The 25,680-nt window shown below is 37.1% G+C and overlaps 1 protein-coding gene across 4 annotated transcripts in view; it reads left to right on the top strand.

The window, feature by feature from the left end:
- The window catches only part of chchd3 (coiled-coil-helix-coiled-coil-helix domain containing 3), a 60,018-nt gene extending 35,478 nt beyond the window's left edge, over positions 1 to 24,540 (top strand). For 2 of the 4 annotated variants that reach the window (XM_031897813.1, XM_012958817.3), the window contains 5 exons: positions 215 to 229; positions 2,482 to 2,565; positions 11,759 to 11,829; positions 21,345 to 21,480; positions 24,153 to 24,539. In XM_031897813.1, coding sequence (XP_031753673.1) covers positions 215 to 229; positions 2,482 to 2,565; positions 11,759 to 11,829; positions 21,345 to 21,480; positions 24,153 to 24,176 — 330 coding nt within the window. In that variant the 3' untranslated portion in view covers positions 24,177 to 24,539. Of the gene's footprint in view, positions 1 to 214; positions 230 to 2,481; positions 2,566 to 11,758; positions 11,830 to 21,344; positions 21,481 to 24,152 lie in introns of all 4 variants that reach the window. The other 2 variants (XM_012958818.3, NM_001004897.1) reach the window with 2 other exon arrangements.
- The last annotated feature ends 1,140 nt before the right edge of the window (positions 24,541 to 25,680 follow it).

The raw sequence follows: 25,680 nt of genomic DNA, 5'->3' as shown, positions 1-25,680 counted from the left end.
TGTATATGACAAAGAATTGAGGGTTTCCTCACTTTTTTACTTTTTCGGGAATCATTTAGCTCATCAGGGTAAGCAGTAACACTATATTTCTGCATTTACTACTGTTTAATGTTATGTGCTGTCATATACAGGACCTGAAAGATCTTTTTAGTTAGTAAAATTGCCTTTCATTTCTCTTAGTTTAATTCCCTTTATCTTCTACCAAATGCTTCAGGAACTGAGAACTCAGGTAAGCTGGCATTTTGCATACAAGTGCAGCAGCTTTTGTTTCATGAACCATATTAAATAGCTTTGCTGCCATAGCTTTTCTATAAACCTGTAGGCATGGAAATTATTATCTGGAAAGCTTGGAACCTTAGCCATAAACTGACCATACACTGTCGGATCCACTTTTTTGCCAAAGTTGCTACATGAATGGATCTTTACCTGATTTCACCATCTTGACGTATGCTGGGATGTACTTATTTTGTGAGGTTGCCAGATAAGTGGATGCTTCAATTATTTGTCAACATACTAGGTCAAATAACGAAGATCTAATTGTTTTGCCCCCAGCGCAACAAACAAATCATATTGTGGGCCTAGGGAGTCCTAACAGAAGAGAGCTGCATTAGCACACCAATAGAATCCTACTAGATTTTCTCATCTGCACAATAGAATAGATAGAACTTATTTCCAGCCAAATATTGGTCAGGAGGTGCCCCTATAAATGATCCAATAAGCTGCCAGTCAGGGGCTTTTATTTGCTTTTGAATGTCTACCTTTACTTGATAGGGGCTCCTTTAATAATGTGCAGGACCAAGCTTAAAGAAGAATTATAGGTTAAAGTACTGCAGGGTTTTGAGACATGATGTTATTCTGGATACAGGGCTTTACTGTCATTTTGCGTACCATGCTTCAAAGATACAAACAAAAAATGACTATAGGAAAAACAGGGCTGTTATTTTTTTGTTTTTTTAATTTGTCTCTGTTCTGGGTATCATGAGGTGAAAGGTACCATCAATTTAGTTTCAAGTTTCACGTTTTATTGTCATATACAAATAACAATGAAGCATCATTACCGTAATTAATTTTTTTGACCCGTGTTCCGCCCAACTTTACATAGACAAAATACCAATATTAAATATAATAAATAAAATATAATCAGGGCTGCCATCAGAAATCACGGGGCCCCTCACAAAAAAAATTGTCTGGGCCCCCCTCCCACAAATACAAAGGACTCACAGACATGAGACATTGGTAGCCAGCAGAGCCCCCCCTAGTACACTGGTAGCCAGCAGGCCCCCCCTAGTACATTGGTAGCCAGCAGCCCCCCCTAGTACATTGATAGCCAGCAGTGTCCCCCTCTAGTACATTAGTGCCAGCAGCCCCCCCCCCCAGTACATTGGTAGCCAGCAGGGCCCGCCTAGTACATTGGTAGCCAGCAAACCCCCCTAGTACATTGGTAGCCAGCAAACCCCCCTAGTACACTGGTAGCCAACAAACCCCCCTAGTACACTGGTAGCCAACAAACCCCCCTAGTACATTGGTAGCCAGCAAACCCCCCTAGTACACTGGTAGCCAACAAACACCCCTAGTACACTGGTAGCCAACAAACACCCCTAGTACACTGGTAGCCAACAAACCCCCCTAGTACATTGGTAGCCAGCAAACCCCCCTAGTACATTGGTAGCCAGCAAACCCCCCAGTACATTGGTAGCCAGCACAGCCCCCCTTGTCTTGTATGGTTCCTCTGGCGGCTTCGTGCTCCTCCGGTGAGGTTCTTCATTCCCGACAGTACTGCACTTCTGAGTGCCGAAAGACGCCAGGCCCTTTTATAAGGTTGCGCCCCGTGCATACTGACGTGTGCATACTGACGTGCACGTACACACGGGGCGCGACCAATAGGATTACCGCTGACCACCAATGACAGGGGCCCGGAATAGATTAAAGGGGGCCCGAGCTAAGAAAACTGTAGCACCGCCGGGCCCCCTTTTAAAGTTAAAATCGTCCGGGCCCGGGACGACTGTACCCCCTGTGCCCCCCTTGATGGCGGCCCTGAATATAATATTAGCAATAATAAATTATAAATGTAACATTAAATATAATAAATTATAAATATAATAAATAATTATGTATTACAGAGTTTAAACATATCCACCAAAACTGAAGAATTGCTTGTTTAAATAAGATTCTGTGGGAAATATCATGTTTCATAGCTTGCTATAAAGTGTATGCCTTATAATAGATCCCACACCTGTATTATTATTTTGTCATTGTTAACTTATAGGTGCAAAGTATTGTTTTATTTCTATTGAGTTAAACCAAATCAGTCAGAAATAAAGAATTATTCTTTTATACAGGACACTATGGGACATAGAGTTGCTATATTTTGAAGCATTTGGGATAACTGCTTTCTGTAAAGTGGATCTAATACATTCACAAAGATATACCTAACTTTTGTAGACAAGTTTAAATGCTTAATTGGTATTTATTTTCTCGTAGGCGAAAAAACTGAATGAAAAAGAGCGTGAACTGAAGCGTTTGGATGAATATTACAAAGATCAACTGGCAAGGCTGGAAGAGAGGGTAAGTCTTTCCTCTGTTGGCACAGAAATTTCAAAAAATGTCTTTGCAGTCCTGTTTACCTGGCAACCAGGGTTACAGAATAAAAATAGGATCAGAGGGCCCTTCTCACAAGAGCTTACAATCTAAGGGGCACATTCATGAAAACGCGAGTTCGAATCCCGAATGGGATAAATTCGGATTGGATACGAAAATTTCTGAAGATCACAAATATCACGAATATGCTTACGAAAAAATCGTATTAGTCACAAAAATAAAAAAATGTATTGGCGATCCGAAAATCACGAAATTTTCGTATTGAACATTCGTAAGATGCAGGAAAACCTTTCCGACTTTGATCCTTCTGTGCATGATTTTGGAAGCCTCCCATAGGAATCAATGGCACTCTGCAGCTCCAACCTGGCCCAAGGAAAGTCACGATAACGAAGCTTGAATGAATGCCAAACTTTCGTACTCGGCGCGACAATACGATTTTGTCACGCAAATTTTGTGGCAAAGAACGAAAAAGTCACAAAAATTATGCGCAAGGTACGAAACTGTCGCAAAAAATACGCTCATTACGAAAAATACGCGTTTGGAGCGTTCGTGGATTAGTAAAGGTGCCCTAAGTGTATAACATTTTCATCAGTTTCTAAACAAATACAAAATAACAACCTTGCTGATGCTGCTCCCAGTAGTCTCAAAGCAGGTGCACATTTTTACATTTCTGGCTTGGAGGCAAGTTTTGTGGACATAAATACCATGTGTACTGCCCAACAGAGACTCCTGTAGTCTACCAGTACTGTGACAAAAAGAAAAATACAGCTGGTGTGCCACAAATTGTGAAATTCAGTGAAGAGGCTCAATCACAATGGTGTAGGTTTCGCCAGGTCTACTAATAGGTACCATGTAAAAATAAAAAAATCCGCTGGAGAGCCAAATGCGTTCTGTGTTGTTTATTAGTTTAGAGATGCGTGCTATGCATCTCTAAACTAATAAACAACACAGAACGCATTTGGCTCTCCAGTGGATTTTTTTATTTTCACATTGGGCTACCAGATAACCAATCACAGCTCTTGTTGGTCACCCCCTAGGAACTTTTCATGCTTTCTTTGCTCTCCATCTTTTTTTATGCACGTTATAGAAATGTTGCTCATCGGTTAAAAAATTGGGGACCCTTGCAAAATGAGAATCTTACCTCAGTCATCAGCGCCGTGCAGATTACCAGGGAAATAATGGGCATTTGACATTGTAAATCGATTATCTATACATTTTATAAGCTATATTGTGTATGATGTATAGATTATTGACTTAACAAAGTGACTGATAGGACTGATAAAAAATTATGTAAAATTGAAAACTAGCCCTGTTCACAAGCAATGTTCATGGTTTAGAACAGTGATCCCCAACCAGTAGCTCGTGAGCAACATGTTGCTCACCAACCCTTTGGATGTTGTTCCCAGTGGCCTCAAAGCAGGTGCTTATTTTTTGAATACTTGGCTTGGAGGCAATTTTTGATTGCATAAAACCCAGTGTAAAGTCAAAGAGAGCCTTCTATAGGCTGCCAGTCCACATAGGGGCTACCAAGTAGCCAATCATAGCCCTTATTTGGCACCTCCAGGTACCTTTTTCATGCTTGTGTTGCTCCCCAACTCTTTTTAAATTCGAATGTTGCTCAAGAGTAAAAAAAGGTTGGGGATCCCTGGTTTAGAAACTAATTTTGTGCAATGTAGTATCTCCTGCACCTAGATAAATAGCGGAAGTGTGAAATGTCATGCTCTGTATACATAAATATTGCAGATAATTTCCCAACCAGATATAATCTATTACTTTTTGAGGCACAACTGAAACCTTGTTAGTCAAATCAAGTTAACTTTATTTTTTTTAAGCGTCCAGTTGTTTTTCAAATATGAAAGGTGGCTTTCAGATCTGGTTAACTGTGCTAATTTTTCTTTGTGCCTTGCACAGTTGTTGGCATTTTTGACCCATTGTGAGTTGCTAAATTTCTGTGCAGCCTGTAATAAAGGTGCATGGAGACCTACGTGCAGCAAAATGCCTTTTCTAAATTTCCTGCCCAGTTAATTTATATAAGGATTTTTTAAGGCATCTGTAGTTGCTGCATTTTAACTCAGCACCAGGCAGAATTAACATACACTCAAATGTCTTTGTTAATATATATGGTCCCTGTGCATCCTACAAAAAGTGTTTCCACCTTAGAATTATGCTGTTGTTTTCCATTCAAGCCTACAGTATCATGGACAGCTTTGACAAGGGTATTGTTTCTACTTGCCTTCTCTCCAGGGTTTGCATGGTTGGTGATCTTTGTTTTTATTTATTGATCATAATAGCTTTAATTAAGGTCAGTTGTGTAATTATAGAGGAAGTAGACCCCTTCCTCCAGGGCATTGTGTATGTATGTATGTATGTGTGTATGTTTATACATATATATATACACAGTCATGGCCAAAATTGTTGGCACCCCAGAAATTTTTCCAGAAATTAAAGTATTTCTCACAGAAAAGTTTGCAGTAACACATGTTTTGCTATACACATGTTTATTCCCTTGTGTGTATTGGAACAGAACAAAAAAGGAAGGAAAAAAGCAAATTGGACATAATGTCACACAAAATTCCAAAAAATGGCCTGGACAAAATTATTGGCACACTTCAAAATTGTGGATAAATAAGATTGTTTCAAACATGTGATGCTCCTTTAAACTCACCTGGGGCAAGTAACAGGTGTGGGCAACATAAAAATCACACCTGAAAGCAGATAAAAAGGAGAGAAGTTCACTTAGTCTTAGCATTGTGTGTCTGTGTGTGCCACACTAAGCATGGACAACAGAAAGAGGAGAAGAGAACTGTCTGAGGACTTAAGAACCAAAATTGTAGAAAAATATCAACAATCTCAAGGTTACAAGTCTATCTCCAGAGATCTAGATTTGCTTTTGTCCACAGTGTGCAACATTATCAAGAATTTTGCAATCCATGGCACTGTAGCTAATCTTCCTGGGCGTAGACGGAAGAGAAAAATTGATGAAAGGTTGCAACGCAGGATAGTCCGGGTAATGGATAAGCAGCCCCAAACAAGTTCCAAAGAAATTCAAGCTGTACTGCAGGCTCAGGGAGCATCAGTGTCAGCGCGAACTATCCGTCGACATTTAAATGAAATGAAACGCTATGGCAGGAGACCCAGGAGGACCCCACTGCTGACACAGAGACATTAAAAAACAAGACTACAGTTTGCCAAAATGTACTTGAATAAGCCACAATCCTTTTACTGTTTACCGAAAACGGAATGAGGCCTACAAAGAAAAGAACACAGTACCTACAGTGAAATATGGCGGAGGTTCAAGGATGTTTTGGGGTTGTTTTGCTGTCTCTGGAACTGGGTGCATTGAATGTGTGCAAGGCATCATGAAATCTGAGGATTACCATGGGATTTTGTGTCGCACTGTACAGCCTAGTGTCAGGAAAGCTGGGTTTACGTCCGAGATCTTGGCTCTTTCAGCAGGACAATGACCCCATACGTCAAAAAGCATCCAGAAATGGATGGCAACAAAGCGTTGGAGAGCTCTGAAGTGGCCAGCAATGGGTCCAGATCTAAATCCCATTGAACATCTGTGGAGAGATCTTAAAATTGCTGCTTCCAATAAGAGAGACATGGTGCAGTTTGCAAAGGAAGAGTGGTCCAAAATTCCCGGTGAGAGGAGCTTATTGATGGTTATAGGAAGCGACTGATCTCAGTTATTTTTTCCAAAGGGTGTGCAACCAAATATTAAGTTAAGGGTGCCAATAATTTTGTCCAGCCCATATTTGGAGTTTTGTGTGACATTATGTCCAATTTGCCTTTTTTCCTCACTTTTTTGTTCTGTTTCAATACACACAAAGGGAATAAACATGTGTATAGCAAAACATGTGTTACTGCAATACTTTTCTGTGAGAAATACTTGATTTTCTGGAAAAATTTCTGGGGTGCCAACAATTTTGGCCATGACTGTGTATATATAATATAAAATACAGTTATGGCATCTGTTATCCAGTAATCCATCCAGAATATTGAGATACAGCAGTAATTAACCATGATGAATCCCATACATGTAAGTGAGTGTATTTTTAATTAAAAAAATAAAAACAATATCCAGTCAGTGATGATTTACTGACCATTTGTATTTTATGCACTATAGAGTAGATTCTCCAGTAACAAGTCATTGTTTTAATGACCAAGTTACCAATTTGTTGTCACTTTTATTTTAAGGGTCATGGCAAAACTTTGCCTTGCAAAGAATCTTCAGGCTACTTTGCAAAACCAAAGCAATGCATATGTTTTCCCACCAGCGATCTACATTTTTGCTGTTGGGAAAGCAATTTCAGGAGATTAGTTGCCCGAGGTAGACAAGATTTATTGCGGGTGACTAATCTTCACGTCTGCCATAGCCCTTAAACTTGCTCCCTGGTTTTCTAACTATTTAAAAGCTGACAGACATCGTCTGCCTGCAAATATATATAGTAATTTTTCCTGATAATGAGAAGTCTACGCTGACACTAATCTGTTCTGTTGTCATCTCCTTTTATTATCGTTGTCTCTGCTTTTTCCATTCTTTGTACAAAATAGGAAGCATTTAATTGGAAAAACCAGAGTAATCAAAAAGTCAATTAATCATATAGATGAGCTGTGACACTCAGTGATGCAATCACTAGAAAACATAACTAACTAGAAGGGTATTAGAAACAGCGGAGCAATTTACATATGATGTGATGCCGTATGTGACATTTAGCGATAGGTAAGATGTTTAGATACACAGTTTGTACTGATAAACAATCAGTGTTTTTTAATGATGCAAGTAACCTGTTGCTGTGGAGAAAGAAACTGCAGTGAAAAAGGATGTTTTCAGCTTTATGATTATATAGTTCTGCAAATAAATCTTTCACAAATCAAAATAGCAGTGTATTTGACAAACGTAGAATGTTTCATTAAAATCAGAATGTAATATTTATAATATAATTTATAATATAATATAAACACAGTGTGATTTAGATAAAAAATGTTAACCACACCATAAAATATTAATTGTCTCCCCCTTGTTTAGTGAGGTATGCCATATATAAGCTGGCTTGTGGTTTGTAACAGATCAGTCATAGCCTTTCAACATCATTTGTTACAGGTAAAGGTCCAATGAAACTATTCTGAGTATTATAGCATTTGCTTTCTGTCAGAATAAGCTCTTTGAGGCTACCCCCCCCCCTATTCTCCTGCAATTTATTTCTGCTCATTTGAAATATTCTTTTGGCGACTAAGCAAAGAGGTAACATATTTCTGGAAGAAAATACATAAACCATATTAAGCAACCTTTCAACATCCAAATATCCCAAAATTAAACTGTGACTAAGGAATGGTCAAGAGCAGCAAATTCAGTATTCTTGAATTGTATACCAGACTTGGCTCTATGGGCTGTCATGAACTTTCAATGCTTTGTTCTAATACTACATGTAATGTTCATCCTGCTTTGTATCATTGGTTATCTGGCATTATTTGTTCTAACTGCAGTTATTGAACCTTGACCTGGCTGACTTTGATTTCCATCTACATAAACATTTTAGAAGGGGCCTGATAGCACTTCCAACCATATATAATACTAGGACTAAGAATTGCTAACATTGTGACCCTAAACATTTCCCCTATCAAAGGCATTCTATACTATATCTGCCTTAAGTAAATGAGCTTATTATCTTTGTGCCACTGTACCCCTTTTGTGAATTCTAAAGTTCCTAGTCTATTATTCTGATGTACTTATTCTTTCCTTGCATAGACAAGATAAATAGTTAAACCTCCTGTTGAACAGGTTGGAAATTATTATCTACATATAGTAAATGTATAGGTTCTTATAACAACCATGTATCATTTTCTTAATCGTGTAATTTAATATCATAGGTGGAAGCTCTGCCCTATCTCCTAACTTAGTTTACTTTAATATTCACATTATTCCTCCTCCTGTTTGATCCCCATCTTATATTGTCATGAGCATTATCTGCAGTAATCTGCATATATTTCTGCTAGTCCTTTCCATCACAGTTTTAGAACTGTGTGTATTTTCTGCGTTTTTTTCCGTTAGTAACACCTTGGTATTACATGATGAAAAAAATGTCTTGGAATTTGCAACTGTCGCCTGCAATTAAAAATGTAGTAATTACATTTATATTCTTTTCCAAATATGATTTTCTTTTGCAGAGTAAGCCTGGTTGTGAAAGCAGGCATTAGAATGTTATTGAAAGAACTCAATATACTGTAAAATGTGTTTACTGCCTTTACAGTATTGGTGATATTTTTGTGTTTATATACAGCTGCTGAAACTTTTGTGGCTTTTCACCAACAAAACAGTCTAAAAAATGGAAACAACAAACGTGGGATATTGTATATGTGACAAACTGTTCCTGAAAATGATAAAAAAAAAATAGATATTGATCCTTGCAGCTGTTGTGTTCATCTTTATTGATCAGGCAATGGAAAGATAAATCGCAACCTAAATAAGATTATAGCAAATGCTGGCATCATGGGGGCAGTGGCTTGATAGAAGACCATTCATCATCTCAAATGGAGACCTGTCCACTCTTGCTCAGCAGTCTGTCTGCGCCTTTTCCATACCACTATTGATTTTATACAGCGCAGAACCAAAGTGCTGAATATTAACACTATCACTGCATGAGTGAACTTTCATAGTTGCAACTACAATCTGCACCTATTAAAAATGCACCATTGATTTTACCAATCAGTGGCTCTTTTACTGTATACTTATGCTGCTTAAAGCGTTTATTTGGCATATGATAGAGAGCTTAAATATAGTGAAGTCCAGAAATGATTTCATCTTCATCATGAAATATTTACTTCTGCTTTTGACCTATTCTGAGTGCAACTCTCCTGTAATAAACAAAATAAAACCAAACTTGTGTGCATTGCTGGATAAATGTATATGTATGAGGCATATTTATAAAGGTGAAGGTGTAAAAACCGCTGTACAATAAACAGAATGTTTGTAAAGCTTCATTGTTTAGTTCAGTGTTTATATGAGTATCATGGGTATAAAGGGGTTTTTTTTATGCTTTTATGTACAACCAGTGCATAAAATTGTGCTATTATTTTACAAATCTTGATAAAAGTTCAGTAATAACTAGTGTTAAACAGCCACAACAGTGCAAGCTTAAACGCAATATTTATTATATAGAAAGTGTTACCATACCTGAGCCCTAGAAACTCCCTGTGTTTTTTTAAGATAGCAGCTGCCATTTTAGCTCAGTAACTTCCGTGCTGCAGCTCTAACTGCTGGCAGCTCAGATTACAGCAGAAAGCAGGGGGGGGGGGAGGACAGAAAAGGGAGGGTGAGAGGGGAGAGAGAGAGAGGACCAAACTGAGCAGACTCGTGTCATGCCGTTTCCTGAAGAATTTTTCTGATGGTGTTAAAGGGGAAAGAATGTACACTTCACTAGGGAGTTTATAAGGCACCCCAATCTAATTGATAATGGTGGTTGTTTTTATGGGAGCAAGGCACAACAACTATTTTCCATGGATTCATTGTGTAACCCTGTATGGAATCCTTAGTGGCAAACTACTAAGAAGCCTACTTCATTTTTTTTCTTTAGAAAGCTCTCCACTATCCCAGCTCCTGCTTACGTCATAGGGATCATCATAGGAATTCATCATTTTAACATTCAGCCAATTGTCAAAATCTCCACATAAAGATATGGGGGAAAACTCTACTGAACCCAAATCCTTTTGCAAAGAAATTTAAAAATTTTTTTAATTCAGTTGTCAGTTTAAAGTCATATTATTTCAATGGATCCATCAAACCGTAGCCATACCTTGCAGAAAGTGCTGGTATTCAGCCAAACTTGAACCAAATCCTGAATTTGGTGCATCCATAATAAAAATCAATAAAAAAGCTGATTCCAAATGGCAGTGGCATTGTCCAGAAACCTAATCTTATCAAATAACTTGCTCACTACGTATATAAAATTCACTGGCTATAATTGCCATGTAGAAATCATAATCCCTTTTTTAAATACATCTAATTACATCAGCTTACCTCTGATCCATTTGTACCAAATTAGATGAAATGAAGTCTAGAAACATGAGGATAAGTTGCCTTGTTAAAACGGATGTATTTAATGATGGATTTTATCAGGCCCTGGGGCCTTGTATACCTTAATTTGCTTACACATTTAAGTACCATGTACTGTGTTACCCTCTGATTTGTTTGAGCTCAGCAATACAGAGAGTATCCTGCAACTTTGTTTACTGGAATAGATGCATATGCCATTGTAACCAAAATATTTCCATTTTTTAACGGAACATTAAAACCTGCAACTTTTTACTTATTTTCTTTTGCTTATAACTCTTGCTATAAACTTGCCTCTGAGTTAAGGGCATTAGTAGACTAATTTCTTACAATAAAATCCGTAATAGGTGCTGGGACAAACTGTTAGGGGGGGAGAAACTGTTAGAGGAGCCACAATCGATTGGTGCCTATCCATCTCACCTTTCTGCTCCCCAACTTTGTGCACAAATATGCTGGCGCTCGCACCATGTACAGCCAGCATCTGATCCGCAACTACCACCAGTAAGGGCTGTCTTCCCTTCTGGGGTATGAACTAGGGGTAGGCAGAAGATGTAAGTGCACCCCTCCACAACTGCACTATAGGCATGTGCTTCTTCTGCCTACTTTTAGTACTTGCTCTGAAAGTAACAATTTACTAGAATTTTAACCCTCTTAATGTTACAGACTTTCATATCTCATGTGCCAGATGTTTTTTGAACATTTTGTACTCTATCAATTTTGATGCAGGGGTCCACCAAGCAGTTTATTGCCCAATGTTCATAGGATTACCAAAATCTGTGCCGTGTAGAGACCCCATAAATGAAATAGTTCATGTTATGGAGGTAAGTTTAGCTACTGCAAAGTCAGCCTATTTACTGCACATTATGTAGGTTAAAATAATGAAATATTTAGCCCCAGAAAATAATTTATTTTTGGAAAGTACCAAACTCAAATACTTAATTATGTATGTCTTCTTCAAACTACCAAGCCGCAAAGTTTCAATAAACTTAGTTTTTGAGAAAAAAAATCTGAAAATTGCCTCAAAGAGCTTTTCACAGCATCTTTTGTTTGTAAATGTTTATTACTGACTTGTGATGTTTATGAATTTTTTTTTTTTTTGTCTTGCAGAGTGCCCAGTTTTACAAGGTTACCACTGAGCAATACCAAAAAGCTGCTAGTGAAGTGGAGGCCAGATTCAAGTAAGACTGTGGTTGCGTTAAAGCTGAGAGGGAAACAATAGGGCATGCAGCAATGCATGAAATGTTCACAATGTATTTCTGAAGGTTTATTCCATGTTTGTTATAACATTATGTCATTACTTTGCTGCACTTTGAGAAATTAGTCTATACCCCTCTGTGCCCAAAGGGTACAATATAGTGGCAGGATTATTCGGCATTGTTCACTCCACACAGTGTGTAACGTATATTTAACCGAGTTATCCAATAAGAACATTTTTATCCCATTCAACCTGAAATAGGGTATTATAATATTAAAGAGCATCAGAAATCTGTGCATAATATTGTACCAGTCTGGTTCCCCTCATGTTTCATTTCCACCATACTAGCTGCCTTTGCTCACAATTCTGATAGGTGAGGGTATCTTCTTTTAGTTAAACTTGATCTGCTGGTAATTGTAATTTCTAATTATTAATATTATGGTTATGAACGCATATTTATATATGCCAATATATTCTTCATAGTTTGCAATAAATGGTTTTGTGCAACTAATGTACAGATACAAGTAGAAAGCAACAGATAACTGATACAAGAGGTAAAGAGGGCCCTCCCCAAAAGAGCTTGCATTTATAAGCCTACCTAAGCGTAGGTTAAAAAAAAGGGACCCCATCTGTTGCACAAAGGCCATAGACAAATGCCCTGTCCGCTCCACTTTGTACTGGTGTTCTTTTTCTGCAGGCCAAACCCCTGATTCAATTTGTGGTCTGACTCACTAACCTGTTTATGCTTTCTTTAGCCTTACATAAGCCAGAACAAAATGTGAGCATTCATAGCTTAGCACTATGTTATTTTGTGTTAAGGGTGTTTGATGGAAGATATTTTTCTGCAGTTAAGGCTGATGCCACGCGTGGCCTTTTTACGCTGCGTATTTTCTAATTCTCTCGGCGGCTGAAAACGCACAATATCATCATCCATAGAAATAACTTAAACAGTCTCGATGGAAAACACACTATGCGTAAATACGCTAGAAAACGACGGACTTTTCATGCCTTTGCCAAAATACGCCGTTATTTTCACAGCAACCTATTCCTATGTATACACAAAGGCAGCTGCCAGACCTTGCGTAAATACGCTGCGTTTTTTACTATTTCACACTATTAGCACCATGGGAAACGGGATTTGCTACGTCACCAGTACTAGGCAAAAAACACCATAGTCGGGCTGTGTGGGTTGTGCAGCGTTTTTAGGTGGAGAAAATACGCAGCGTAAAAACGCCACGTCTGGCATTAGCCTAAGTCTCATCTGCTGTAATGCTTTGGATATATCCAGTATGAATGCATGGTGTGGGTATGAGTGCATTTCAAGTGGGTTGTAAGCAGTATATCACATGGCTGTCCGGAAATCAAAAATAGCTATTTCATTTGCATTCAGTAAACAATATGTGAATGATATTGCTCAGGATCAAGGACAGTATTTACAGTTTTTTGTTTTTTTTTAGCTTGGTTTAGTTAGTATCATATCTCAGATATTACTGTATATTAAGCTTTCTTTTGGCTACTCATTAAATCTCGTTTGCACTTCCTACAAATAGTATACACTGCAAGTGGCTTATATTATCTCTGCCTAAATAAATTGGTGATAACATACACTCATCATCATGGCCTAAATTTTCAAGTTAAGTTTGTTCCTGCACTAAGCAAATTGCATTAAAACAGCATTACAGTAACATGCTTTGGTTTCTAATACATGAATAATATTTTCTAGCAGTTGCAGTCTAACCAGGTTTATTAGATTATGAAGATATCTATCTTATAATGAAAAGTTTACACAAGAAAAAATAATGTGATATTACTTGAAGAACATGGCTTTGGGCGAGGATTTTAGCTTTTGCAAACTAATTACCTTTCTACATTTGTATTCACTTCCCTTCCCTGTCTAATTAAAGGGATGATAGCAAGAAATGCATCATCTGGCATGGTAAAATTATATTCCCCACAGCAATTAGTCAACATGTAACTGCTTTATTATTCTGTTATTACAGTAATTAAATAGATATTATTTCTCCTTTTTTCACCCTCTGTCCTATTGTCATTTGAATCTTGGCTATTTTTCACAGTACAGGTATAGGATCTGTTATCTGGAAACCCATTATCCAGAAAGTTCTGAATTACAGAAAGGCCATCTCCCATAGACTCCATTTTAAACAACTGATTCTAATTTATAGAAATAATTTCCTTCACAGGTCCCGAGCATTCTGGATAACAGATCCCATACCTGTAAATATTTGTCTTTTGGTAAAACCACATTTACTTAAGTTATTTTGTCCATTTTGAACAATGTTCCAAGTCCAGTCAGCTACTCCATATTGTTTTTTTTGCTTAGGGAGCACTTATTAAGGGTTGGTTTATTACACAAGCTTGAAAATTAGTAGATCTTCCCATTAGGGACTTTGGGCTCATTTAGTAGTGGGGGGCTATTACAAATTGCAAACAAGTTACTGTCACTGTTCTTCCCCACATTTCAGCAACTGAACACCTACTATAAGTAGCCCAATTTTTTGCATCCTATGCTAGATGTGTTTTGAAAATACAGACACAAATCAGCCTCTTTGGAAATGTTGTGTCGGTTTCATCTGCATAATTTTGGTGTCCAGTGCTCTCCAATTGTGTGCAATTTATTGAGGTTAAAAAAGAAACACAGGATTAGTGCACAAAAGGTAGTACGTAGTTTTCAATGGGATCTCTTGTGCATTTGCATGCTGCTTATTGTGTTTGCAATTATAGTTTTTACAAAGTTTGTGGTATGAAGTTATATATTGCTTTGTATTTTGTCAGTGTGCAATGCCCCCAAATAATTTCAGTTCTAGTACTCTTGCTCTGCCAGTGCTTAGTTACAGCAGTGTAAATCACGTAGCTGTTTATGCCCATCTGAGAAGTTAGCAGCACTTTTTGCTGTTGCAGAAATACCATATATTTTGAATTTGCAGAATCTTTATTCCCTTGGTGTTCACAGTCAAGCTACTTTGTGGTTCTTTCTAACCAACCCTTTTTTTAGTCAGTTATAGTCCACCATTATCATTTAATGTAGGGGGTAGCCGAAATTTCTGTACTTCTGATGCTTCTTTCCTTATTAACTCTGCCTTTGGGGACTATCATCCATTCATTTTGCTTAAAAAAAAAACAAAAAAACTGTTGATATCCAAATATATTTATCCACACTTTTTACTCAGCCTGTTGTCTCTCCAAACAGTGAACAGGCTTCTCTGCTGGTAATAATTTTAAAAAGATGCATTAATATGTCCATAAGAGAGCCTTGCCTTTAATATATTTTTCAATAATATTGCCTTTTAATCTTCAGAGTTGTACCTCCGTCTCATGAGTTTCAAAGTCCTCTGTACCTCTCTGTACCTTTCTGATTTTGATTAGGCTTAAGGTATGGAGATCCAAATTATGTAAACACCAGGTCCCAGACATGGATAATAAATCCCATACCTGTATATTTTATTTAGTATTTAGTTAGGCCATGCAATGTAACTTTTGTTTAAATAAATATAGTAGACAAAAAAGAAACTGATATGATTGAAGAATTGTACCTGTATAGATTGCTAAATCCTTACCAGAATAAACCACCTTAGAAAGTGTAATGTACCCTTCAGACGTAGTTAAGTAGCAGCTGCAAATATGCATTCATATCTGCCTCTTATCCATGGCAAAGCACAGCCTTGTATTGATTATGATGGTTAAAGAATTTGAATGAGACACTAAGGCAAATCTTAAGCCCTCTTAATTCATTTGAAACTGTGTTACATTGTGAATTATACAAATGTGCCATATGCTCCAAGTTTGCCGGGGCAGGCACCTGTAGATGTTTAAATATTTGTCCCATCATATAACAGAAAATGATGTCTCGGCCTGATAAATAATAAAACATTTAAACAGTGTGATGCATCTGTCCCTTCAACATCAGAAATCAAGCATGTAAATGTACAAATCAGAAATTCTTCTTTCAGATTTATTTTTAGTATATTATATAAAGCAATTGAACAAAGAATTTTAAAAGGCATCTGCTACAGACTGACTTCTCATGAATTGGTTACAACATGCTTGAAAAATGAATCACGTGCCTTAGTGAGTTATCTATACAACACTATATTTCTGTTGATATACAAATGGATTCTTATAATGGAATTATTAATAGTTTTTGGGGAGGGGGTCACCATACAAAATAAATTAAAAACATATACCTGTCAGATATTTCTCCTGACAACAGGGCCGCCATCAGAAACTTTTGGCCCCCCCCCACTAGTTATTTATACAAGGCCCCCCACAAGAACAGTACCAAAATGTAGCCATGCCCCTTGTGTGTGCAATATAAACAGTTGATGTTGCTCTATAATAAGCAGTTCAGAGTTCCATTGATTAATGTACTAATAATTCAGTCAGTTCATTGGGGGTCAGTAGAGTTTGCCCTAAGTTTAACCCCTTCCCACCTACCTGCCCTTGCTCTGTGCTGTCATTGCTTCATATAGAAACTACGTTTTTACATAAGTTATATAAACTGCTCAAGTTTAGGGCCTCGATGATGTTTATGTGGGGCCACATAACTAGTCACTAGTAGTATAAATAATAAATGTGCTAATAAGTCAGTATTTTAATGGGGGGGGGGGCTCTGTGGAGTTTACATGTATTTTTTTTAATGTAAATTGTGTAAGCGTAGGGGCCCAATGATGATGTTGTGGGGCCCAATAACATTCCCCTACTGCAAAGTTAATGTAGAAGATGCTGATGTTACTCTGTAATGAGTGGTTCATATAAATAGTTAAAATGAATAATTAATGTGCTAAAAAGTCAGTTCATTGGGGCAGTGAAATTTACTTTAAGTTTTTTTTTATTTGTTGGTGGTCAGTAAAGTTTGTCTCTGCAAAGCTTCTCTTCATTTACTTTTGCTTCATACACAAGTTACTTAAGTTCTAGTCAGGTTACGTAGCTTTCTAAGCAGTATTTGCAGAAGTTAAGTAAGTGGTGTAAGTTTCGGTCTAACATGCAATTTGCATAACTTTCACAACGCTACCATGTCCCCTTACAAAAGAAGGCACAATGTTACCTCCCCCCCCGATGGCGGCCCTGCCTGACACTCTACATAGTAGTAAAACTAGATATCCTGTTTTAAACATCTGGTAATGCTCAGCAAACTTTAGTGACTCTGAGTGCTTAACACTACAGGAGATTTTGATCAGATTTTGTGGATCAGATTTTATCTGATAAACGCCATGCAACAGTATGAGATTTTGTAGGATCCTACAAAATCTTAGCGCCACAGCTGTAATGCAAGTCAGATCAGACAATATCAGATGGTGTCTTTTGTTCCTGCATCTACATCTTACAGTCAATATATTTGAGTTAGAAGAAAAAGTCTTTCAGACACCATCTGTTTGTAGCATGTAGTGGCCCCTTATGACAGTTGTGTTGCATTGGATGGCAAAGATTTTGTATAGTTTATGCATCAGGTTTTTCTATCAGTCCCATTATGTTTTGAGCTATGCGACTACTTCCAACTTGTAGGGTGCATTCTGACGATCTGACACCATTTGACAGAATCTTCTGTGTAGTTGTAGCTGTAGCTATAACTCTTCACTACTTATCTGCATCAAAAGTTTAAAATTGTGCAGTTAGTAGTTTAATATATTGTTGTGTTACCCTATAGCTTCAGATTTTTTGTATCGGAAGCTTGCAGGTGCTTCTTTTTAAACAACACAGTGGGGGCCATTTATCAAAACTGGGCAAATTTGCCCCTAGGCAGTAACCAAAACAACCAATCAATTATTTGCCTTTATTGATATCAGCAGCTGGGTTACAATCTTAATTGCCATTTAAACGAATTCATTTATGGAAAAGCAAGGCAAAGATCCTTTATATACAATTCTCTAAACTTGGATTGTTATAATTTCCCCTCTAGCAGGCATTTAACTGTTCCCTTTTGATCAATAGAACACATTAGGAATGCAGGATATCATATACAGTGTATGAAATATTCATTTTGTGCATTTTAGCAAGATAAATGTAGATTCATCTGTTGAGATCGGAAAAAAAGTTAAAGATGAAATATAACATACATAGATCCATAAGCAAAGACATTAATATTTTCATGTGAGTTAAATGTATATCAAAGCAAGAATCTTTCAATATGTCATTTTCTGCTCACCCTTCCATTATCCATTATTGTTTATTTATTTTGCTGACTCCAGTGAAATATATGTACTAGGTCCTAGGAAATACCTCTTAGGTTTAAATACTGTATAACGTCTTGTTTTAACAGAGATGTTTTAGTGACCTGTCATGTTTGTAAATATTTCAGAGGACCTGTCACTTAGACATAAAAACTGTATAATAAAAGTAATTTTCAAATTAAACATGAAACCTAAATTTTTTAACAACACATCCATACTCATTATAAAGGCATTTTAAATTCCCAGCTGTCAATCATATATTGTCTTAAGCTGGCCATACACACACCGATATAATTGTACGAAACATAGCTTTCAGGCCTTGTGTGGGCTCTGAATTATCATCCCAATAATCTTTATACCATGGTGATGGTCGATCGGATAGGTTACATAGTTAAGATGGGTTGAAAAAAGACCAAAGTCCATCAAGTTCAACCCTTCCAAGTGAACACAGTACACAAAACCTATACTTTACCTATCTATACACTCACAAACATAAACTATATATACCAACATCAATACTATGTGTAGATTTAAAAATGTATTTTATATTACATTTTATTACTTATATAGAGTAAGTGAAGTTTATTTTGCTTGACAAACACAATAGCAAAGAATAAAAGACTCCTTTGTCTCTTCATTGGCTGATGTAACCTAGCATGGATATGTGCCCTTGGTTTTATTTATATGAATCAAGGTTTTATATATGGACTGTTTTTTGTGTGTCAATTTATGTTCTTATAGTAATCTGTATACTGCTCATGGATGTAGGAGTTAACTGACACCAGTTTTCTGTATTGGCAGTGTACCAATGGCAGTGCATTAAACACAAATAAAATTGGGGCACAGACTATAAGTTGTAGTACAGACTGTTCTCACAATATATTTTTATTGTATGACAGTGTCTGAATGTAAAAGCAGTATTAATACTAGAGGCATTAATGCTAGAGATCAGCATTCAACCTTTTTAAGTGGAAGAAGACAAAGACAGCATTTAAATCTCAATATTATTTTGAACTGAACTAAAGCTGTTCTGTATAAATGGGTTACTAAGCAAACACAGATACATTTCCGAGATCAAATATAAAGAATACTGGCAGAAACCATTGTGGATTTTGTGTTTATCGTAATTGTTCTAACTAAATTTTGCAGAATTAGTAAACCATAAAAATTGGTAGGAAATCTAATTTAAAGCCATGGTGAGCGAATTCAGTAGTTTTGCTTATTTTTAAACTAACTTTGAAGCATGTAATTTGGTCACTTTGCTAATTTTCCTTTTAAAACAATGTATGGTATCACAGGGGACAGGTTTGGTAAACGTATTTTGAGGACAGCATGCAGTACCAGTTAAGCCATTTCTATTACAGTACATTTTTTATTGGGTTAAACTGTATTAGAGCACAGATTATTTTACTCTTAGAAAAAAATTATATTTTTAATACATTTATTAAAAAATGTATAATCAAATCAACCAAATTGCACAAAAACATTTAAGGCTTATGGCACACAAGAACAACAAAAACCATGTTAGTACAGCATGGATTTGCAAACTTGAGTCTAAAGCACAAAACTTTCAGAACAGTGGTTTCTGGACAGATAAGATTGATGTGCAATATGTAGCACCATGTCTGGTGGTAAAGCTCAGTGGCAGTCGGTTGCTGATGTAGCTATATCTTGTAGCCGCAGGGCCTGGATGTGCCAGATCACTGTACAAAAAAGTACCTAATTGATCTAATTAAACGTTAACACCAAAAGATTAAAGTGTTTTATATAGACGTAAAAACAATGTGCTGTTACACTGCACTGGTAAGGTTATGTGTACCCATAGAGCTAGCCATTAAATCTGAATAGGGCAAAAAGGCTTATGTTTACACATAACACTCATTTGTATACAGTTTCTTTGGTGTAAAATATTTTACAAACGTTTATAAATATGCCTTTGTGCATTTAGGACAAATCAGTCAGCTTGTATTACTAGTTTTACAGTTAATGGTATAAGGGTATAAGAAATACCGTACATGCTTGGAACCATAATTTTGATCAACATATTTTCATTCTGCTAAAAATTATTTAAACCCAGTAGGAATGTTTTGCTACCAATAAGGATTTACACAGATTAGGATCAAATAGAGGGTTCTGGAATATAGTTTCATCTGTTCTTTATTGTTGTATGTTATACTTTCTAACTGGTTTTTTTTGTAGCGCAACATGTGTGCCAGGCAACTAAAGTGGTTGTAAACATATTAAGAAATTTGTTTTCATGAAAATGTGTAACACGTTCTGTATGAAGTATTTACAAGCAGAGGTTGCAATGGCTTCATGTTTGTCTGACTTGGTATCCATTCCTATGTTTTATGGCTGTATGTCTGACAGTAATCGCATTTGGAGTTTTCCCAACAGTGAAAACTGTGCATTAAGTGAGCATAACAAGTACCTCAGATCAATAATGAGGCCAGCACTTTCCCCTTGTATGTTAATCTAGGAAAATTCTTTGTTGGTGGAGGTAGAATCATTTCTGTTGAGGCCTCATCAATATCACATTTGAGTGCTGGAAATGGATATGGTGGCATATGAAAATACAATGAGTGCTAGTCATAAGCAGACAAGATGTCCAGGGATTAAAATGAGTATTGACTGTGGAATGAAAAAGCTCATTTGATTTATTACATGCCAAGAGCAGTGATATGTGTGGGTCTCTGTTAATGTCACCTCTGGCATTTTATAAAACACACAGCTCCCATGTTTTTCCTTAAATGTTATGTATGTTAGGGGTTGACATAACCTTTCTATCAATATGCCACTAGCACTTTGCTCCGAAGGCATTGCTATACATAATAAATGGGGTTAGATAGAACTAAGAAACCAAAAAACATTTTAAGATAAAACGAATAGACAATACATCAGGAGGAGGCAGCACCCTTTCCCTTGTGTAAGATTTAAAATCAGTGCCAAGTTCATAGTGTAGGGTTATCAGGCAGAAAGGAGCCTTGTACTTAATACCAGCCATAGACAGGATGTAAAGACAGGGATCCCTGTGCACCTATTTTCTGCCATCATTAAATCGGTCTTCACACTGATAATCTGTCTCATAGACAGCCATCTAATCTAGTGACTTGTGGGCTAGTTAACCTTCTTGGTTCTGTTTTCAAACTGATATGAAATATCCTGTGCTTTTGCAAGTAATGTGCATATTTAGATATCAAAATGTAGTACTAAACAAAGATATAAGATTTAAAAAAAACCTGATCCATTGAATAATCATATTCTTGTAATTACAACAAAATGTATTGACAGTGTCCTTCATTTTTCCACTTAGGCGATATGAGGCTCATCCAGTTTGTGCTGACCTGCAGGCTAAAATTTTCCAGTGCTACCAGCAGAACCCACAGCAGTCTCTTAGCTGCTCAACATTGGCCAGCCAGTACCTGCATTGTGTCAACGGTGCCAAACAGGTGAGTGTGAAGCTGCATGGTTTGGTGTGCTTGGAGGGAGAATGCATATCTGCAACCTGTTTTCAGTAAAAAAAATATACTGCACTTTCTTCACGTTCATGTTAGTGATAGAGTTGAACTGCATGTGGCATGTTCTTGCTCTGTTAGAATACTAGGGCAGTAGTTAATAGCACATGCTGAAGCTCATAAGGCAGAGAAGCACTTGCACCTTTTTGTCATTTGTAAAGATATTACCTTATTTATGTGCTGATCAGCTTGTCTGAAGTTTAAAATACAAACTGTGATCTCAGATTAAATTCAACGATCTTATAATGGTTGGTCTTGTAATGGAGGATGTGAATTATACGTTGCCCAGCGCAGTCAGACCAAGTTCCCTATAGACCAGCTGTATGTTTAATATTGTTGTAAGGTGGGAGGAATTTGTGACCTTAAGCTCAACATTTGCCATAGGAACATTTATAATCTAGATGTCCTCACAGTAAAAAAATCCTTTCTGTAATGATATCCAAATTTTCTTTGCTTCAGCCTTCATGGCTCATTACTTATCACCTCTATTGTCACTAGACCAATATATGATATTGGTCTGTTTATTTAACTGTGCATGATAATTATAGCACCTATGTAGAATCTAATACATTACTTGTGCATGTATGATTTGTGTATTAAAGGTCCCTAAGCACAGCAATAAATGCTCTAGACAGCTAAACAAAGGTAGATGCCAGGGAAAAGGGGACAACAAGCCAGAATTCACATGATGTGGGGTATTAAATATTTTAACTGAATAAAACTGCTTTATCATACAGTAGCCTTACTATAGGTCTTTGCTGCAGCACTGCCTCTGTGTATTTCTATACCTCACAGAATGTATGCCATGCATCTCTCTTTAAATTATTTTAGTTTATCCTGTGATTCTTTATTTTCTTTAATTTCTGCATGCACTCACCAATCAAGCCCTCCCCTTAATTGACTCATCTCTCTCTAATATCCCCTTTCTGCTTTTTTGCCCAATAGATTTTATCCAACAGCCTTTGCTGTTTGCTTTACTAATTAGCTTTTTTTGCCTTTTTTAATCTTTTCTTTATTAATACTTCATACAAAGTTTAAAGTAGCAAAACTTCTGCATAAAAGGTAAAGCTGACATGCAGTTTGCATCTCCTTATGCATCTTCCTCCCTGCTTTTTTACTGTCATCTTCTATCCTGTGCTTTTTACTTAACTTTTCTTTCCCTTTGCGCTTTGTCCATTTTCCCACCCACAGTATTTTGCCCTCCCTCTTTTGACCTTTGCATTTGATCTCCCTTTGCATCTATTCCCAACCCTACCACTCTTGTGCCCTACATTTTATCCCACCTTTTACTGGTTTATTCTCATTCTGCCTCTGCACTTTATCCAATCTATTTAGTCCTCCAGCTAAACTGACACATATGTGTACTTGCCTTCTATATAGATTTTCCAAAAATATAACCTTAGGTGGGATAGCTATTTTTTTTTAATATTACAAATATTGTATACATATATCTTTTTATATGTTTCACATTACACAAGATATAGTAGACACTGAAATACAATCTACATTTAGCCTTATGGGTTTACTCTGTTTAATATGTTGCAGTCAGTAAGTTATCATCAACTGCTCAGAGAATATGGCAGAAGTTATAAGATTTGATCCTCTAGGACAACCGTGATCTAACACCTTTAATTTTGCAATTGTACTGCAATATTAAAAAAGTTTAATGCTTGAGAAAGTAAGGTACAGCATTTGCTGGAAGGAAAAGAGAGAATGTATTGTATACACATGCTGGAAAGATGCAGATCTCTTGTGAACTGAAAGTTTAGAAACCAGCATCCTAAGAACAGTCTCAAAATTACATTTATTGATTGTTTTTTTCCTTTACCTCAGTAAAACCTACATTTAAAAATACAAAATGTTCTTGTTCTTCATCTGCCTTTACATCGAAGGGGTGGTTCAACTTTCAGTTAACTTTTTTTGTTGTTCCTAACAACTGTACTGTTGGTCATTATTTATTTTTTATAGTTTGTTTTTTTTTAATTATTTGCCTCTTCTGCCTTTTTCCCAGCTTGCAAACTAAAAAAAAAAAATTGCACTGTGAGGCTACAGTTTTATTGTTTTTGCTGCTTTTATTATTTATCCTCCTTTTCATTTTCCTCTCTCTCATTCAAAGCACAAGCTGAGAATGGCAGAGCAGGTAGTGCCATTTTACATTATGTATAAGACTTTGTGGTTAATTTGATAATGAGCTCTGGAATATGGAAGTAATCCTAAATAAAAGCTTACATGTGTGAGGTGTACAAATTTAGACATATAGAACTTCTTACTAATTTCAAGATTAAGATTAATGGCACAGGGAGGCATTGTCACTGGCTTTCCTTTGCAGGCAGATAAGAAAAAAGGGCTTCCGTTGGCTCCTTTCTTATATCTGCACTGACAGGCAGGTGGAAAGTATGCATTTTCTAGCCAGTATATGCTCCGTGTGTCTGCACTCAAGCCAACAAAATAAATGTCAATGCAGATACTGGGAGGAGTAGATTGGCGCACAGAGAAAAAACCCAGGCAGAAAGAAGCCAATGCACAGTGCCATTAGCCTAAGCAGGATTGGGTTATGGGTGCTCTGAATGCTCTGATCCGCCTCTAAATTATTTGTTTTCTTCCAGAGCCTGCTTGGGAGAGGAGGGTAGAAGCCCTGTTTGTGGAGAAAAAGCATCTCAACCCATTTTAATATAAGGCCTCAGAAAAGAATAAAGCAAAGGACATAACATGATCAACGCTTGCAGTTATTCTTTATATCCACTTTGATTTATTAAATTATAAAGGTTTCTTATTGGATTCTTCTCTTTTTCCTCATAAGTGGCATATGTCATGCTTTGTCAGACCTTAAATATTGGCCTGTCTATTAAAATGCAATTGATGCCTTTTATGTAATGTAACCTGATGTTATATTATCTTGTATTGTATTTAACAGTTGCATATCAACATCTGTGCCCTATATTTTGTCTGTTTTAAGTCAGGATTCCTAATAAAAAATAAATTAATAACATTTATATTTTTTCGAATTTACTTTTGCTAAAGTAAATTGTGCTGCTTCTAACTTATGCACATTTTTTAAGAGGGGAATGAAAGCCAATGTGAAATCTCTTGCAACCTTGCCTGTCATAATTTTTAAGTGTTTCATGTTTGTTTTAATATAATCTAATCTAGTGTGTTGCCAGTCCAGTGTAGCTGTAGGGGAGCTTTGATCAGAGCAGTATGTGTTGTGTTACCACCAAAGTAATAGAGAACTACTTGTATAAACCCTTCTCTGTATATTTTTACAGTACAGTAATAGCATAAACAGTGTTGACAAGCGTAATGCATATATAGAAAAAATTTTAACTGGGCAGTTCACCTAAATACTGAACTGTCCCTGGAAGTATAGCTTGGCGTTTTTATGGGTGATCAGTGACAAACAACATTACCATGTGTAAAGATTAGAATTGACTGGAGTGGTCTAAGGGCTCTGGCACACGGGGGAGATTAGTCGCCCGCGACAAAACTCCCTGTTCGCGGGCGACTAATCTCCCCGAGTTGCCTACCCCTGCCATCCCACCGGCGAACATGTAAGTCGCCGGCGGGATGGCAGACGCGGCGGCGCGATTTCGCGCAAATCGCCGAAAAAGACTCGTGAGTCTTTTTCGGCGATTTCCTGAAATCGCCCCGCCGCGTGTGCCATCCCGCCGGCGACTTGCATGTTCTCTGGCGGGATGGCGGGTCATGGCAACTCGGGGAGATTAGTCGCCCGCGAACAGGGAGTTTTGTCGCGGGCGACTAATCTCCCCCGTGTGCCAGAGCCCTAAAGGTCACTGCCATTAGACTTTGGAGAAGTGTAAATGTGCTGTCTGCAGTGATAAATGGCAATCTCACTGTCTGACTGAAAAGTTTGAGTTTGACAGATGCCAGGAATAAAATGACTTGCAGTGAATCCATAGTACCAATTGCAAAGTTTAGTAGAGGAGGAATAATGGGCCTCTTGCTCAAATGAAAGCAAACCTTAAGGCTACAGAGTACAACAACACACTAACACACAATAACGCCTACATGCATATGAGATCCATACAGAAGGGATATACTGAGATTGGGGATACAGCACTTCACTGGCCTGCACTGAACCCTGACCTCAACCAACTGAACATTTGCAGGATAAAC

This window comes from Xenopus tropicalis, chromosome 3 (genome assembly GCF_000004195.4).
Source record: "Xenopus tropicalis strain Nigerian chromosome 3, UCB_Xtro_10.0, whole genome shotgun sequence".
Classification (NCBI taxonomy): domain Eukaryota; kingdom Metazoa; phylum Chordata; class Amphibia; order Anura; family Pipidae; genus Xenopus; species Xenopus tropicalis.
The sequence above is the reverse complement of the archived record's forward strand: the minus strand, read 5'-3'. Positions and strand labels throughout refer to the sequence as shown.